The sequence below is a fragment of the Lissotriton vulgaris genome, chromosome 2_2 (genome assembly GCF_964263255.1).
Source record: "Lissotriton vulgaris chromosome 2_2, aLisVul1.2, whole genome shotgun sequence".
Classification (NCBI taxonomy): Eukaryota; Metazoa; Chordata; class Amphibia; order Caudata; family Salamandridae; genus Lissotriton; species Lissotriton vulgaris.
In genome coordinates this window covers 302,698,123-302,715,095 of record NC_141688.1, presented here as the reverse complement: position 1 = coordinate 302,715,095, position 16,973 = coordinate 302,698,123, and the positions used below count along the sequence as shown (strand labels likewise).

The 16,973-nt window shown below is 42.7% G+C and overlaps 1 protein-coding gene across 1 annotated transcript in view; it reads left to right on the top strand.

The window, feature by feature from the left end:
* Window positions 1–16,485, top strand: part of LOC147729354 (astacin-like metalloendopeptidase) — a 121,967-nt gene extending 105,482 nt beyond the window's left edge. Inside the window, exons 8-13 of the mRNA XM_086959838.1 lie at window positions 4,539–4,666; window positions 7,774–7,889; window positions 8,043–8,268; window positions 9,101–9,219; window positions 9,353–9,578; window positions 16,409–16,485. Of these exons, the coding sequence (XP_086815964.1) occupies window positions 4,539–4,666; window positions 7,774–7,889; window positions 8,043–8,268; window positions 9,101–9,219; window positions 9,353–9,578; window positions 16,409–16,419 (826 nt within the window). The 3' untranslated portion in view covers window positions 16,420–16,485. The remainder of the gene's footprint in view (window positions 1–4,538; window positions 4,667–7,773; window positions 7,890–8,042; window positions 8,269–9,100; window positions 9,220–9,352; window positions 9,579–16,408) is intronic.
* Window positions 16,486–16,973: the final 488 nt, after the last annotated feature.

Here is a 16,973-nt window from a genome sequence, read left to right as displayed (position 1 = left end):
TATTATTAACAATTTTTAGCTTGACATCCAAGAATTCTATTTCGGAGGTGTGGATGTGGGAAGTAAAAGTCAGGTTAAGGTTGTTATTATTGATACTGTCGACGAAACACTGTGCGGATGCTGTGTCACCGCGCCAGATGATGAAGACATCGTCGATGTATCGGAGATACAACACCATGTGTTGATCTATGGCCTGCCTGTATTCATGCTGAAGGACCTGCTCTTCCCACCAGCCCACGTGTAAACACGCGTAGCTGGGGGAAAAGCAGGCCCCCATAGCAACTCCCCTCCTCTGTTTATACAAGATGTTATTAAACAGGAAAAAATTGTTGTGTAGGCACCAATCAATTAGCTCTACAATCAATTTGTTGTGCGCATACAATTCAATGGGTCTAGTGGCTAGAAAATGTTTAACTGCAGCTAATCCTTGTGTATGATTGATGCTGGTATACAAGGATTCTATGTCTAAGGTCATTAGACATAAATCATTAGACCAATCCACATGTTTGATTTTTGTGAGAAAATCACCAGTATCTTTTACATAAATTGGGAGTGTTTTAACCAGATCCTGTAAAAATGGTCGATGTATTGACCAATGTTCTCGCTAGCAATATCTATGGCGGAAATAATAGGCCTGCCAGGTACAGGTACCACCTGCTTATGTATCTTAGGAATAAGATACAAGACAGGTAGGACCGGATGTTCTTTAAATAGAAATTTACTTTCCTCGTTGGAAAGCAAGCCTTCCCTTCTCCATTGGGCTAACATTTTTTGCATAGGTAGTCTAGCATTTTCATATTCCTTGGAAGTGGCTTCTTGGTAGCATTGCGCATTGCCTAGTTGTTTTTCAGCTTCAGCTATATACAGTTTATTAGGCCATAACACAAGGTTACCCCCTTTATCGGATTTTTTTATCACGATATCACAGTTTTCTCCAAGTTTTTTGACCAATTTATTGTATGCAATCTCCAAAATGTAGCACCCCGATGATACTTATTCTTTTTAGTGCTAACATTCAATTGTTTAAGGTCTCTTATAACCATGTCATGGTAGGTGTCAATAGAGTCTTTTGGCATCAGGGGGACAAATTTAGACTTATTCCTAAAAGGACTTAAACCCGCCCCTTGTTGGATGAAGTCAATTTTTCGCAGTCTGTCTTGGGTAGAAACATCAATGGGATCAAGTGATTGACTGTTGTTAGGCTCCTCTTCCTCGAGGAGATCGTGCATAGTTACTACCCCCTCAACATCAGCAGCCTGTAAAAATGGAGTGTCCTCATAATCATGCACAATATTATCAGACGCGCAATTTTGATTTTTGTCTGCTTTTAATGCGTAGTGTTTCATAAGTTTGAGTTTTCGTATAAAACAAAAAACATCAATTCTAGTATGTGCATAGTCAAAGTTTTCTCCGGGACAAAAGTTCAAACCTAATGACAAAAGTTGTTGTTCTGCCTTGGTTAGAACTACATCAGTTAAGTTGATGACAGTGTTGTCTAGTTGCGTTTCTTCTTTCTCCAAAATGTTTTCTTTTTTGTTGCGGTTTTTGAGCCTTTTGCGCTGCTCTATCCTGCGCTTATTTCTGAATTTGCGTCTTGCTTTTTTTGTATCCTGGGACGCAATGTCTTCAGTCTCTGCTCGACTAAAAAATCGAGCTCCTCACTCATGTTAAGGATTGGACGTTTTTGAGAAATCGTTTCCCCTGATGCACTTGAAATGCTTGAACCGCTGGTTATTGACACGGTATCATTAGATAAATCTTCGTTGGTACTATCAGCTTGTTCTGCGTTTCTGGTGGTCGAGGTTTTATCACAGTATTGTTTCCGCTTAGCCAAGTCATACTTTCTAGAAAACGTGAAAATCTGACCGTTTTCATAGTCCGCCAGATCCCTAGCAAACTTATGGGCCTTTCTCGCCTTGATTTTGTCCTCGTGTTTTTTAAGTCTTTCGGTGATGTCCGCTTTGGTCTTATTGATATATTCTGTTGGAGGCAGTTTTTCAATTTTAGCTGTAATTTCTTCCAGTTCTTTCAAAATCTCTATGCGATCTATTTTGGCATACTTGCATAAAATTCGTACCAAATTCATAGACGCCTGCAGATTACTCTCTCCCCACTCACGGAGCATTTCCGGGTTCGGTCTATCGAAGCTCGGGGCCAACAGAATCCTCAGCCCACGAGGAACACGCCCCACCTTGCTGTATTCAGAAAGGGATTTATTTTCCCACCATTTTGTAATTTCAAGTTTAGATTTTGCCTCAAAGAGTTTTAGGAGAACTTTTGCATCATTGTCTTTATCAGGCTCTGGGGCTGGCTGATGTAACGTATTACGCGCCCCCGCTGGTTGAATAGAAAACATGCTTTCTGCCGCCAGCTCCCTTTCTCTCTCCTGTTCTGACATGGCAGGCTGTATTATGAAACGCTTCAAGTGTTCATTCAAACTGACACAGGTCAATTTTGTTCCTTGTCTTTGCCTGCTTGTTGTAACTCCCTTCCTGATATTTCCACAATGCCCCCACTCACCGGCGTACGCAGTCTTCTGGCGAGCCCTCCGACTCAGTCGAACACGTAACGACGCTGGTTCGTTCTTTCCGGCAATTACTGGAATCAGGGAGAAGCCGCTGTACCAATTCCACCACGGATCCTGCACAAATGCGGTTGAAAGCGGCTTCCAGCTTACAGGGAGGTGGTCTGGAGACAGAGGCAACCGACCTCTGTAACGATAAGCACCAAACAATTCCCACCACTTCCGGCGTGGGGCGAGGAAGGAACTCAGACCACCACAGCAAGTCAGGCAAGATATAGATTTTATTTGCGTTTCTTCTTCAGCCTGCAACCACGCGTTTCGGGCTTCAAGAGCCCTTGATCACATTCAGCAAATATTGCGACCGTTGTGTTTTTATACGTTTTTTTACGTTTTTTTAAACATCAAATGTACACACCCCCCTACACTGAATGGGCTGCAGGTCACATGATTGATAGACATGAAGGAAAGACTACCAAATGGATATACGTCTTTCCCAGGTTAATTTACAACAATAGTAAAAACACTGATACTAACTGCTTAAATGCAAGTTTTTAAATTCTATAGCATACTGGTCTTCTAATTGCAACCATAAGGCGAGTTGATATATATCATCAAATTTAAAATATATATATATATATATATATACAATCCTCATTCGGCTCTACCCAAGCCTCTTCTCACGGCAGGCAACACGGCAGGGTAGCCACCCCTAAAATATCCACACTGATCCAGTGTAGTGGTTCTTTTGGTAAGAAAAACACCTGAGTCATGGCCTCAATTAACAAAATATGTTCATTGCAACACTAGGTCCCGACGCGTTTCAGCGTTGCGTCACTCCTTTCTCACGAGCAGGGTTCAGGGCATTTTCACTTTCTTTTAAATAAACAAGTGCTTATTACGTGTGCATAATAATACACATGAAAAACATACTTTAGCTGGTCGCACTCGTGTGTGTCAATAAAGTTATAGTACATACACATGTTGCAGGAAATGCATTTGATAAAACATAATGTAAATTATCCTTTTATATAGAGTGAAAAATGCCGACATCATGTGCAAGTAAGCCAACATGAGACACTCCTGATGCACTATTGCCACGATGTATATTTATGCAACAAGTTAAGTCCTTGCAAAGAGTCATGACATTGAATAGTGTACATTCATGGTAAATCTACCTACGTAGTTGTTACTCCATTTTAAGGAAGGACATGGTATTATCAAAACAATTCAGCCCCAGTGGGAAATGAGAACTTTTCTGTGAGTCACATTCAAATATTTGTAGAAGAAATATTAGTCTATGGAGCATCTAACTGACATTAAAGTGAATCCAGGTTTGTTAGCTCAACTATCTATGAAGCCAAATGACTGTGTGCTATCCATGAATGTCCGAAATCAATGTATTTGTGAAAAAGACAATGTTTAGGGTAAAAACACCCCAACAGTAACGTTGTTGAAACATAAACATGGATTAACTATAAATGTTCTGTATTTTAAAAAAGCTCAATATATATGGCGATTTAAAAACATTTAACAACTTGGGATATTTGGAGCCATAGATTCTGCACCAAGTTATTGAAAGGTAGAAAGTTCAGATCTGTTTTTCTTTGAACAAGGATTTCTTGAAGACTGATCTATTAGAGGATATTAGGTCCCGACTACAGGGCTTGACAGGAAGAGGACAACAAGTGTGGAAGGTGCTAGTAGGATTACATTTTTATTAGTTAGATTTTTGGATTGTTGTAAGGCACTCAAGTTTCAAAGTATCTGAGATACATATAACTACCACACTTTTCAAACAAAATGGTCCAACACAAGAAGGGTAATAGGGACAGTGGACGAATGTGAGGTTGGATGTGGTTAAGTCAGTAAAAGAATTGAAGATTTTACATTTTATTATTTTTCTAAATAAATCACAATAAACCAGTCTCAAGTCTATAGCAGAGCACCAGCATGCATACTGAATCTACAAAATGTGAGGCTGAAGGTATATTGAATGTGACTTTATTCCCCCCAGGTATGCATTCACTAAGACCACTGGACAGGCAACAATTGTCCCCATAAAAAATCCTGATGCAGAAATTGGGCAAACAGTTGGTCTCAGCAACTTGGATCTTGCTAAAATCAACCGTCTATATAACTGTGGTAAGTAGCAGTTTTCGATTAATAATTTGGATATTTGTGATTTGCTCAATATTCCTCCTCTACTATGGCATCCCAGGGTCATTCTTTCTGCTACGAGGTGGCATCCACCAATCCCGGAGATTAAATAAATACCAGCATTCTCATTTACTATGCAGCACTCCCATCATAGATCAGCATCTTTCAATTGATGTGATTTCTGTATCCTCTCCTCTTTGTGATCAAACTATATCTTAAAATTCTGTATGCCCTCTCATCTGTTCTCATTATCCTCTCCCGAATGTGATCTAATATCACTTCCTTCCATGTGATCGTAGAATCTTCTTTTATTTTATCCCAACTTCATCTATTTCCTCTTTGCCTGTCTGTCCACATTATTCTCTCCAAGGTGAAAATAGTATCACCATCTCCACTTTATTTCAGAATATTTTACTTGCATTGACTCCTTCACAAGTTCGCAGCAACGAGTCATTCATGTGATAGTAGCATTGTCTCCCTTCATGTGTTCCCAGCATTCTCTTGTTAATGTGGTCATATTATCCTCTCCTTTCATGTGATCACAGTTTTCTCTCATTAATGTGATCATAGCATTCCCTCCCTGTGTTCCCAGCATTCATTTCATGTGATCCAATTAAATACATACCAGTATTCTCATTTACTTTGCAAAATTCCTATCATATATCAGCATCAATACCTTTTTGTGATTTCTGTATCTTCTCTTCTTTGTGAACACACTTTATCTAAAAATTCTCTATGCCCTCTCATCTGTACTGATCATCCTTTCCTGCATGTGATCTAATATCACTTCCTTTCATGAGAACGCAGAATCTTCCTCTATGTGATCCCAAATTCCTCTTTGTCATGTGATCCCAATATAGTCTTTGCCTGTAGGTCCACAATTTTCTCTCCAAGGTGAACCCAGTATGACTTTCCCCACTTTATATCAGAATCTTTTACTTGCTCCCACTCCTTCACAAGATCCCATCATAGACTAATTAATGTGATCAAAGTATCCTCTCCCTTCATGTGATTTCAGCATTTTCTCGTTCATCTGATCATAGCATCCTGTCCCTTCATGTGATCCCAGAATTCTCTCTTTCACGTGATTATAGCATTACATCCCTTTATGTGAACCCAGTATTCTCTCATTCATGTGATAATAGCATCCTCTTGCTTCATGTGATCTCAGCATCCTCTCATTCACGTGGTCTTGGAATACTCTCTCTTCATGTGATCCCAGCATTCTCTCATTTATGTAAACCCAGCATTTTCTAAATCATGTGATCATAGCATCCTCTCCCTTCATGTGATCCCAGCATTCTTTCATTTATGTGTCCATAGAATCCTCTAACTTCATATGATCCCATATTTTCTCGTTCATGTGACCATAGCATCCTGCACTTTTATGTGATCCCAGAATTCTCTTTCATGTGATTTTAGCATCCTCTTCTTTCATGTGATTCTGTATTCTCTCATTCATGCGATCATAGCATCCTCTCACTTCATGTGATCCCAGCATTCTCTCGCTTCATGTGATCATGTACTCCGTCATTCATGTGAGGTCCTTATCCTCTTCTCTCATGGAGCTTCGGCATCCCATCCTGTCATCTGATCTCATCATCCGCTCCTCTAGTCGATCTAGCATCACATCCTTTCGTGTGATTGCAGAATCCTCCTTTATATGATCCCACTTCCTCCGTGAATTACCTCTATATTCTCTATTCTCTGTGCATTCCCAGCATTTCATTTTTAAAAAGCTGAGGAGACAGTGGAAACTTCCTAACTACAGCACCTAACTCAAATTGACCCAAACTTTTAAAAAGCAAGCCCTAAATAGTTTATATGGGCAAGATGTGTGCACACTGGTTAACACCCACTGTCACAGTGAAGGTTCAGTCAAGAACTTAGTAAATTAATACATAAGAGCAAAGGTACACCACATAAGTCCAGAAATCTGATATCAATAGTCTCAAACGTGAGTTTCTTTTAGTTGTGATTTTCTTTATTCCAAAAAAACAGAACAGGTGTACAATCAAAACACAGTTGCTAGCAGCCGACGAGTTTCGTCCTCATGGGACTTCTTCAGGGCAAGGTCCTTAGAAAATGTGCATATACGACAAAGGATTTTCTTAATGAAGGTGCGTGTCCAGGCGATCTTTAGATGTAATATATTGAAAAGCCAATGGGTCGTCTATATATGCAGTATTGGAATCACTGTATGTATCATATTCAAAGTGTTTAAAATTCTGCAGGTAGTCCTCACTAATTCTGGTATGGATTTAGGAATGTTAGAGGAGGATGAACTGAAGGAAAGTTATTCCATCAGGGTAGACTCTTGATAAAGTCTGTCAAGTCTCACATCCTCCTCCTTAGTACCGCATCGCGTAAAGGTTCGGCTTCCTTCCTGGACACAGCATCTTTCCCACCCTGTGATTCCACTATACATGTGATCCCAGCATCCTATCTACCATTCTACATGTGATCCCTACCTCCTCTCCTTCATGTGATTCCAGCTTCCTGGTCTTCATGTGTTCTTAACATTCTCTTTGACGTGTGATCTAAGCACCTTGTCTGTTATTTCTGGTCTCTGTGTTATCCCAGCACCATCTCCTGCTTGTGATCTCAGGATTCTTCTCACCAGGTGATCTCAACATCTCTCTCTGAACATTACCCCAGCATACATACCTCAATTATCTCCAATAACTTTCTCTGCTCATGTGATCTAAACATTTTCTCCTTCCATGTTATTGCTGTATTCTCCTTTATCATAAGATTTATCACTTTGTGCTTCTTGTGATCTCAGCATTCTCTCCTACTACTTGATCGCATCAACGTCCAGTCTGTGAGGTCAACACTCTCTCCTGTAACAGCTGCAAGTGCTGCGTCACCCAACTTAGGACTTTTATTAGAGCTTCCTCAGTGTTGCTACAGAGTGTAGGTGCTGCTGCTGCCTTGTTATTGATGATAGTGTTGTCATGGTTTCTATCTGAAATACCTACATCGGAAAATGTAAATGTTCAAATCCAACGTGCTTTATTGCAACTTCCAGTAGTAATAACGCCTAAACAGACCTGTTTATTAAAGGTACATTTTCTTCCTTTCCCTTTCAGATATGTACAGCACAATCTCCAGGGTGGGCTTTGGATTTCTGAGCTCTACCCATTGCCCTTCACAGTACCCAAGCAATACTGACTGTTCTTATCTGATTCGAGCTAATATCGCAAAGGTAAGTCTGCAGAAAGTTTCTTGTTGGTTAGGAGTGCTTGCCCATTAAGTTTTCAGGCAGTGGATTGCACCTTTGATATGAAAGACTCCCTTGATGCGGAAGTCTCAAGGAAAGTGTGCTGATGCCAAGGTACTTCTCTACCTTCTCTTCCAGATTTTGCTCACATTTACCGCCTTCGATATTGAATCCTCTCCAGACTGTGAGTCTAATTATGTCATGGTTTATGATGGGATGACCAAAGACTCCCCGGTCTTACTGAACAAAGCCTGTGGGAGTGGAAGTGTGCCCCCAGTGGTGTCTTCAAGAAATGTGATGCTACTGCAGTTTGTTACCAATGGAGCCGACTCTGCCAGCGGGTTTAACGCCTACTACCAGAACAGTAGGAGACTTTCTGTTTCTTATCTCATAGTCACTAGGTTGTTGAGTGCTTGAATGGTAAATAAGCTTACACCACCTTTAAAAATAGTATTTGAATCACTTTAAGACACATTGTGATAGCATTGGCATTTTCTATAGCTAAATAAAATGTTTACATTGAATGAAAAGATCCATGTAATATAAAACTAGCACCTAAATCTTCCTGAAATGGGCCACTGGGACCTAAAAGCAGGTGTGGCACAAGAGTAAGTGGACAGAGGTCAAAAGCACTAAGGGAGAGAAGTGAAATGATCACCTAGGCAAAGTGCCCATCCAGGAATAAGGGATCATTGAGAGACATGATGGAATTTACATGTATGGAATTTTTATGTGTATGCTACTGATCATGGGCCTGATTCCAGAGTATCTCTCCCAGAATATCGTCTGACATAAATACTATGACTTAATGGATTTACTAAAATATTGCCACATTGAGTTCATAATAGAAGACTTCACTCAATTGAATGAATTGTTAGTAAACAATATTCAAGACACAATAAAAAAGTCAGACAGCAGTTTTGTCAATGATATTCTGACATGCTACCCTTATTGTGAGATGCCAATGCCTGTCACTGCTGTCACCAAACAGCACGGTGCAGTCTGTAGTCCTGTTGAAAATGAGGTTTGAAGGAAATGAATGGATGAATTAATAATTTGACTTCTTACAAGCATTAGTGAATCATCACTGCATATTGCTAAAGTGTTTGGAACAAACCAGTGGTCCTGGAACGTAGCTTGTGATTGCAAGTAGAAGTTTCTGTATTTTTGACAGTGTCTCTCTCTTTGCTTTCTAGTTGTTTGTGCCCAATCATACAGCACTTCCCCAGGGACCGTCACATCAGAAAACTATCCTGAGAACTACCCAGCCAATTTCGACTGTGGGTACTACATCTCAGCCCCATCAGGGCAAAAGGTCAGTAGGACAACACACTCTTTACTATTGCACTGGAAGAGACTATGATACCACGTCAAGTGGTAGAAGATTGTGAGTACATACCATTGCTCCTGAATAAGACTCCTCTTTTCTACTGTGTCTCATTTTGTAGATTACATTGGAGTTCACTGACTTTGACTTGGAGCCCAGTATGCCCATCTGCCGCTCAGACAAGCTTCTCATCTACGACGGCCTCACAAACAAGGACCCACTGATTGGACGATATTGTGGATCCGGTCCAGTTCAACCAGTGGAGTCCAGTGGGAACTCATTGCTGCTCCAGTTCCGCAGTGATAGTTCAGTTCAGAAGAAAGGCTTCCAGGCTACCTACACCTTTGGTAAGTTGAGGCCTGCAAAATAAATGCTTTGGTGTGCTAAGGTGGGTTCAGTTCTGGTATGTGGTATTGCTTTGCGTGGTACTGTATTATGTTTTTCATTTAAGAATGCTTTCCGGAAGATTTAGAACTGCAGCAAAAACAGGCCAAGCTAACCACAAATTTACCACAGAAGCTACTCAGGTACCAGCCATGAATTTTATTTACTAATTGGGTTACTCTACTGAACATTTTTCTTATTTTGGTAACCCACAAAATTAAAGATCACATGATTGTTGTTTTGAAAATGATCTGACAAAAATCGCTGGTTCAAAATCTAACAGCTAAACTTGCCTTTACAACAGAAGGTATCAGCAAATGAAACTCACCTTAAAGTCACTATTCCATGCTCTAGTACAGTTTAAAATCAGACCCAGAAACTTCTCAACTCACAAAAAACATTTTAGCACAAAGGACAAGGATACCTGCAAACAATGGACCACAAAGGGTCCTCCTTTTAGTCATTGCACAAAAAATCCTTTTAACTAGATCTCTGATGAAAAAAGCAGAGGCCAGAATCTTCAAAGAGCATGGCTCAAGCCAATGGGACATGTTCAACGATTCGCGTGAACCATGAGCTATGATCACAGATTCATCATATCCTTCCGGGCCTCTACTGCACACCTCTGGCAACTGTCCTTTACTTCTCTGCGAAGGCTTGAAGCACCAAAATGTTATTGTGCAAAAGTGTGAGAGCCATGCATAACCACCAATGAAGTGAATGCGGCACTTGTTTGCATTCCTTCTCTCTTAACCTCAACTCATCCTCACTATCATGTTCTAATCCATCCATTGTTATGATCTTTATGACGTCTCCGCTACAGGTTAAAGACCACTTTATAGTCACAAAGATAGCCAACTTGCAGATGGAATATTTACTTACAACTGAGATGCTCTTATCTGTACTTGGCCACAGATACTTGGAGCTACAAATCCCCATGAAGACTCTTGAAGGATTTGAGTTCTGTGAGGCAAGAAAAAAGAAAAGAAAAAGCACCTCCTACTAGGGAATGTCGTCTAGACACAACACTATAGCAACTAAATATCTATTCCCATACCAATAAAATGAAATATCAAAAATAATTTTACTATTTTGATGCAATGCAAATGTTAAGACACTATGATGCAATATTTCAGTTGCACCCCAAGCAATGGCTGGTGCTTCATACACACACTACTCCTATTCCAAAGCACTCTGGGGCAGATTTAAAATAACTGGCACTTCCCTGCATATTAGCAGGGATGAGCCTGTTATTGTGCGCCGCAACTACACCACCCTGGATGCGCCACATTTACAATGCGGCGCACCATGCGGCAAAAACGGCACAGATGCATCACGTATCTGTGCCGTAAAAGCGGCGCATTCCTGGAGTTGAGCCGCAAGCGCGACGCAGCTCCAGCAATGCTCTGGGGGGCCCTAACTCCACGATGCTGAGTCAATCCTTACGCCTGCTTGAATCAGGCGCAGGTTTTCGACGCAGCATGGGCCCAAAAATGCCTGAGTAAAATCTTGTAGATTTCACTCAGCCACTTTTAGGAGGCGTTCCTGTGCCGGAACGCCCCCCCCCCCCCCCCCTGCGCAGAAACGCCTCCTTCTGGCGCAGGGCTTAACAAAGTGACGCATCTGGGAGATGCATCACATTGTAAATACCCTGCACCATGGCGCATCTTTTGCACCGCCGCTGCATCAAAAAAGTGACGCCACAGCGGCGTAAAAGAGGCGCAAGGTGCTTGTAAATCTGCCCCTCCGTCTGCATTTAGTTACAGTAGAGCTCACACTGCCTTAACATATCTCATTAGGTCCCGAGAAAACCTCATTAGTTGTTTGTAAGCAGTTGCTACCTGAATGCAAGAGCACTGTTTAAAGCTTAACCCGTTCCATGCTCGCGTCGGCCAATGGCAGTCGTGAGCCCTACCTCTCAGGTGCTGCGCACGTCCGTTGGCCGACGCAGCCCCGCCCACTCATTCATTCTCCCGCACTGCGGGAGAATTTGTGGTGGCGGATACCTCCGAGCACTGTACTAGAACCAAGGAGTCTGTGATTCTTGGTCTTCCTTGCTCTTGATTTGGGAGTTTCCCTTTCCATGCAGGACCAGGTTAATGCCACCTGTGGCCAATGTTTTGGTCTCCCTACACTTTTTGGTAACATTCCAGTGGAATGATGAAGCAGAGTAATCCAGGCACTGATTATGAATAGTCTGCATTATGGCAATGCTCTATATTTTGGAAAGCCTGATTTTCTATTTAACTATCTGAGTCCAATCAAAATGCAGCAGCCAGACTCATCTGTAACCGGGCCCTAAAAAGCTGTGCTTCTCTCTGCCTACATTCGCTTATTGGCTACCTGTTCATAGGAGAGCTAAAGTCAGGCTGGTATGTTATGTCCACAAAATTCTATATTAACGTGGGCTGCGAACTCTGCTCCACCAGTGGACCTTTGCCAACTCTGTGCTCCGCTGGGAGCACGCAGTTCAGCAAAAAAACTCTGATTCCGCTCCATGACGGAGTTTGCCCCGCCACCCACCATTACAGTCATTACAGGCTGGCATCACCCCTAGGGTTCCCTGGTTCACACTGAGGGGTGCACACGTCAGCTCTGGCCGTGAGATGGGGTGGAGCCCAGGCCCCCCGGGGCCTGCCATCTCTGCTCATCATGCCATAAATGTGAGAGGCTGAGAGCCAGGCTGGCACCGCGCCACGTGGAGCATGAAGATAGCCGTTCTCCCTGATACAAAATGCAAATCAATAAAACATGTCCTGGGAGCCCAGGCCATTTTCAGAGGCTTGATGGAAACATGAACACAGGGAGCATCCCGTGAAATATTCATTGAGGTGCTGGGCGATGGGGCAGCAATTCAGTGCCAGGACGTGGGGGCATGACCCCCAGGGATGCCCCACTCATCTCCCAGGGCTGCCATCGCCAATGGGCAGGCAGGGCAAGGCTGGGACAGTGGGCAGCACGGGCAGGCATGGAAAGGAAAACTGCGCCCCCGCACTGTGGCTGTGTCCATCTATGTGGGTATTTGACCTTGTTAATGGTCTGACAGAGTAGAAGGAAACATAAATATGCTTGGAAACTGGTGGATTACTTTGAAAGTCCCTTTTGATTGTGCCAGGAGTAACACCCCTTCTCTTCCCCCGACGCAGCAGCGCACAGGCTGGAGTTTCACCATCACTCGTCCCCTGCGCCAGGCATTGTGAAATGTGAATGTGCTGCTGCTCGGCTGGTCCTCACTGGGGGGCAGACAGGAGCAGCGTCCCACTCCTTGACCAGTACCTCTGCTCTGTTGCTGGTTGAGAGTGAGATTCTGAACCCACACTCCACGCCATTTATTCCATCCCTGCCTCTGGGATGATGATGGACTACACTTCCCGTGGATCAGAGCGCTGCACAAAATACGATGTCAGGTCACGTGCCGACGTGGGACTCTTCTCCTCAGTGGATTCTCCCAGCTAAGCTTCACGTCCGGCTTTCCCAAGGTCTCGCGCACAGCCTGCGTGCAGCCACTGGCACCAACCATTTCCAAAGATCCCCCTTTGCAGAGCAGGGGACATAGGGAGGCTGCCAAAACCTTGGAGACATCCTAATGTTTCTTTCTGTCACACGCACCCCAGTGATGGAAGAGCCCGTAGTGTATGTCCCGTTCCAGCTGGGGAAGTCGTGCTCCTTCGACCAGGTAAGAGGCAGTGCAGTTCAGCTACATTGCAAGCAACTTTATTTATTTTACAATCTGTGCTGTTGTTATGCTTCTGTAAGGACAGAATCCCGCAGTTTCTGACTGTCCACTCCTTGCATCAGGCTGCATAGCTGAGCTACAGCCGTAATATGCTAATGGTTTTTAGCCAGTCTAGGGCGGAGCGGAACTCCATGGAATTCCACGGAGTTTATATGCAACTCCGCGGAAATCCGTGTAGTTCAACTCTGTGAACTCTGCCCAGGCCTGCTCTATATGAAACGGGACTGACTATTCTGCGCTGTCAAATGGCTTTCTATAAACCTTTACAAGCTTTTTCCTTGGTTAATTTAGTGTGGTCAATGCTAAATACATCCGAAAAACAAGAATGGGTGGCCACTCTTTCACTCATTTGGCTGTTGTGCTACTTTCCGGAAGAGACTGAAGACCTGGCTATTTCCCATATCACTCAATATGAGGCAGGTTGCAAGGTAGCAGATGTTCTAATGCTGTGAATCCCTTTGCTGACGAATGTTGAACTCTAGAAAGAAAGAAAATAAACAAATAAATGAGGTTTGCAACTGTGCCAGGTTTTAGCAAAGATAAAGATGAAAACATTTTGCAACAACGCCTTACTCTTCTCTTCAGTCTTCTTAGAAACTGCACCATGTGTCCTTTCAATCATCTAACAGCATGCATGTCTGTGTGCCCCACAAGCTGTCTCTCTCATTTGCCCTGCTCTTTCTAACAATACCCCTAAGTAGCATAGCTCATACACTGGGCGTAACACTTAAGGCAAACAGTTGGCTGGTTCTGTGATGAGAAAACATGCCTTGTGGGAAAGCAGAGCACTGTTTGCAAAATCCAATCAGACTCACAATAAATAGGAGAAGCTGACCATTGGTTGCATAAGCAAGACATCAAACACAAAAACCTAATCTTACAAATGATAAACCAGACAAAGACAAGAGTCTGACTGCATTGCGTCCTCTATCACTTAAAATCCAGGAGCTGGTATGTATTTAAAAAGTTGGTGGCATAATGTAAATTGGCATCAGGGGACGCAGGCAGCTGTCTACTGAACCACTGATGGCTCTCCCTTCCCTCGCCCCAAAACTAGCATGTCTCATTCACAAAGTCCAAGCTGCCTGGTATGGGCAGCTTCTAATTTGTGAATGGAAACCTCTCCTTTGTAGTGCACGCTATGTTTGCACAGTATTTATACATGTCCTTCCATCATGTTCCCGTCATGATTCTTTAATGCCACTTCCTTCTTGTGAATCACATTGATTCACACTGTGGACATTGTGATTCACAAACCAATTTGCTAAATGGTATAGTATCAGTAATTTTCGATGCTGAGCTCTATCAATATCAGGAAGCGTCTGGATACCCTCTCAGGTGATTAGATTGCTATACAAATCAATATACCATAACATAACATGAAATATACGGAAGAAGTTCCACTATAAATAAAGTGCACAAAGGTCTCAAGGTCAAGTTAGCAGGGTTCTTGAGTGAGGATGTTGGGTAGCAGTCCTTTACACCTTTTTGGAGCATTCGTAGCTTCTCATGTAATGTTCCACCAAGCCAGCTCCTACAGTGCACAGACAGGAGCAACCCTTCACCACTTAGTTTCCCTTTAATTCTGCCTTCACCGGATCATTGATTGGTAACTTGGACTGAACGATGTTATCTAATTTCTTTACCTCTCCATAGCTGGATAAACTGAGCATTCTTTCTAGTCAGTCTACATCAGCCATTTAATTATCCACCAAATCACTTCACCTGTCATGAGTCCAAGCCTCCTACACTAGCCAGTGATGACTAAAGATCATAGCCAGGCTTCGAGTCTCGGTAATGACACCAAAAACCTCCTGTGATTCTGGGCAAATCATTTAATCTCCCCGTGCCTAAAATGAATGTGTGTCCTCAAGTAACGTAACTGGTGCTATGTGAAGCGCTCTGATACCCGATTCGGTTCGGGTCTAGTTCGCGCTATATAAAACTGCAAAAAAAAAAAGAAGGGTATGTCATTGAATTTAGTTATAGAAGAGTATACATCACTGAGTATAGAGTTGAGGGTTATATCAAAGAATCTAGAAGAGGGTTATAACTGTGAGTCGAGAATTAAGACTTTTGTAGCCCCAAGACTAGAACTCAGGGCGACATAGCACTGAGTCGAGCATAAAAAAGGTTATACCACTAGAATTGAGGATGTTGTACAGTCTAAACATAAGAGGATTATAGTATCACATCTACAATTAAGATGGCTGTAGCTCTAAATCGAAAAATCCAGAGTTTTAGCTCCAATTCTACCATTGAAATGGCTGTTACATTGAGTCTAGAGTCTAAAACCTCGCTATCAGTCACATGACACACTGCTTTGCTTTCTATCCCTGCACCTCACATATTCAGCTGGCTGACCTGAAACCCTGTAAGGGTCACCTTGGTAGTTTTAACTGCACACGTGTGTTTACCGGTTCCAGAAGGGTCTTTGCTGTCCCTGGTATTTAGGAGCTTCTTATATCTTCAGGCTGTGCCTGTCTGTGCAAGGAACCAGCCCCTTATAAACTCCAGCTCTTGTTGACTTACTCTGACCCAACTGAACACAACCTAGAGCAGCAGAACCTTGTGAAGCCATTTTAATTAAAATGTAGATGAACAGATGTAAAGTTCAGAGAAAGAACAGGAAACATCATGGCTCCAAAGAAGCAGGTTCCCCATCAGTGAGGTTCTGGCAAGGGGAAGAACCTGTGGGGGGTCTGAAGAGACCAGCTTTACTCCAGGGGTAGGAAGGAGTCCTTCTTCAGGCTGGAATGGGTGAAGACAATCTTCTGACACATGCAACACTCTCATATGTGAGCTGTGGTGTTCAGATACATCCACTCAGCAGAAATCAGTCAAATAACTGTGGGTCGCCTGAAATCATCATAAGCCTAATGACTTGAATGTTGCATAAATCTGAACTGATCGGGAGGAAAGAATGTTTTATGTCAAATAGATCTAAACCTGTACATACGTGACTAGCTCTCTGACCACAACTATGAACCCTCTCCCGTAAGGTGTACCCCTGACCAACTCCACAACTGACATTTCTCTCCCTCTCTCTTATTGCAGTGGAACCCTAAGAAGAGATGCTGCACACATTGACTCAGAGAAGATTGAATCTGCCAGAGTCCCCATATCAAGAGTAGGAGCAACTACATCATTTTATGTTACATCGTCTGACACGTCACATAGTTTCAGAATTTTCATCCTAGTGTTGTGAATAGAGCCCTCATTTAGAGTTTGTTAGAAAGGATACTCCGTCAAAAGAATGGGAAGCTATTCTTTCCCCCAAACCTGAGTTTCCAGGCTCAATTTAGGATCCCAGAACTGCCATGTTTCCATTGCCGAAGCACCCATCGGCCCCACAAGCAGAAACCTTGGACTGATGGAAAATGGGCCATTTCTTAAAGTGTCTCAAACTGTCCACTCTATTTAGGGTGATCATTTTGACAAACTTTGTTCCTGTTCTGGACTGCCTGGAAAGCCTGCAGGCCTCAAACATGAAACTAAGGCAATGACCTCAGAATTCCCAGAGTGCTTTGTTTTTCAAAAAGAAGTGCTTGCTTTGGGAGTCTGTTTTTAAATACACAAATATTTTTCCTAGCAGTTGCATTAAACATAGCACACACTCATG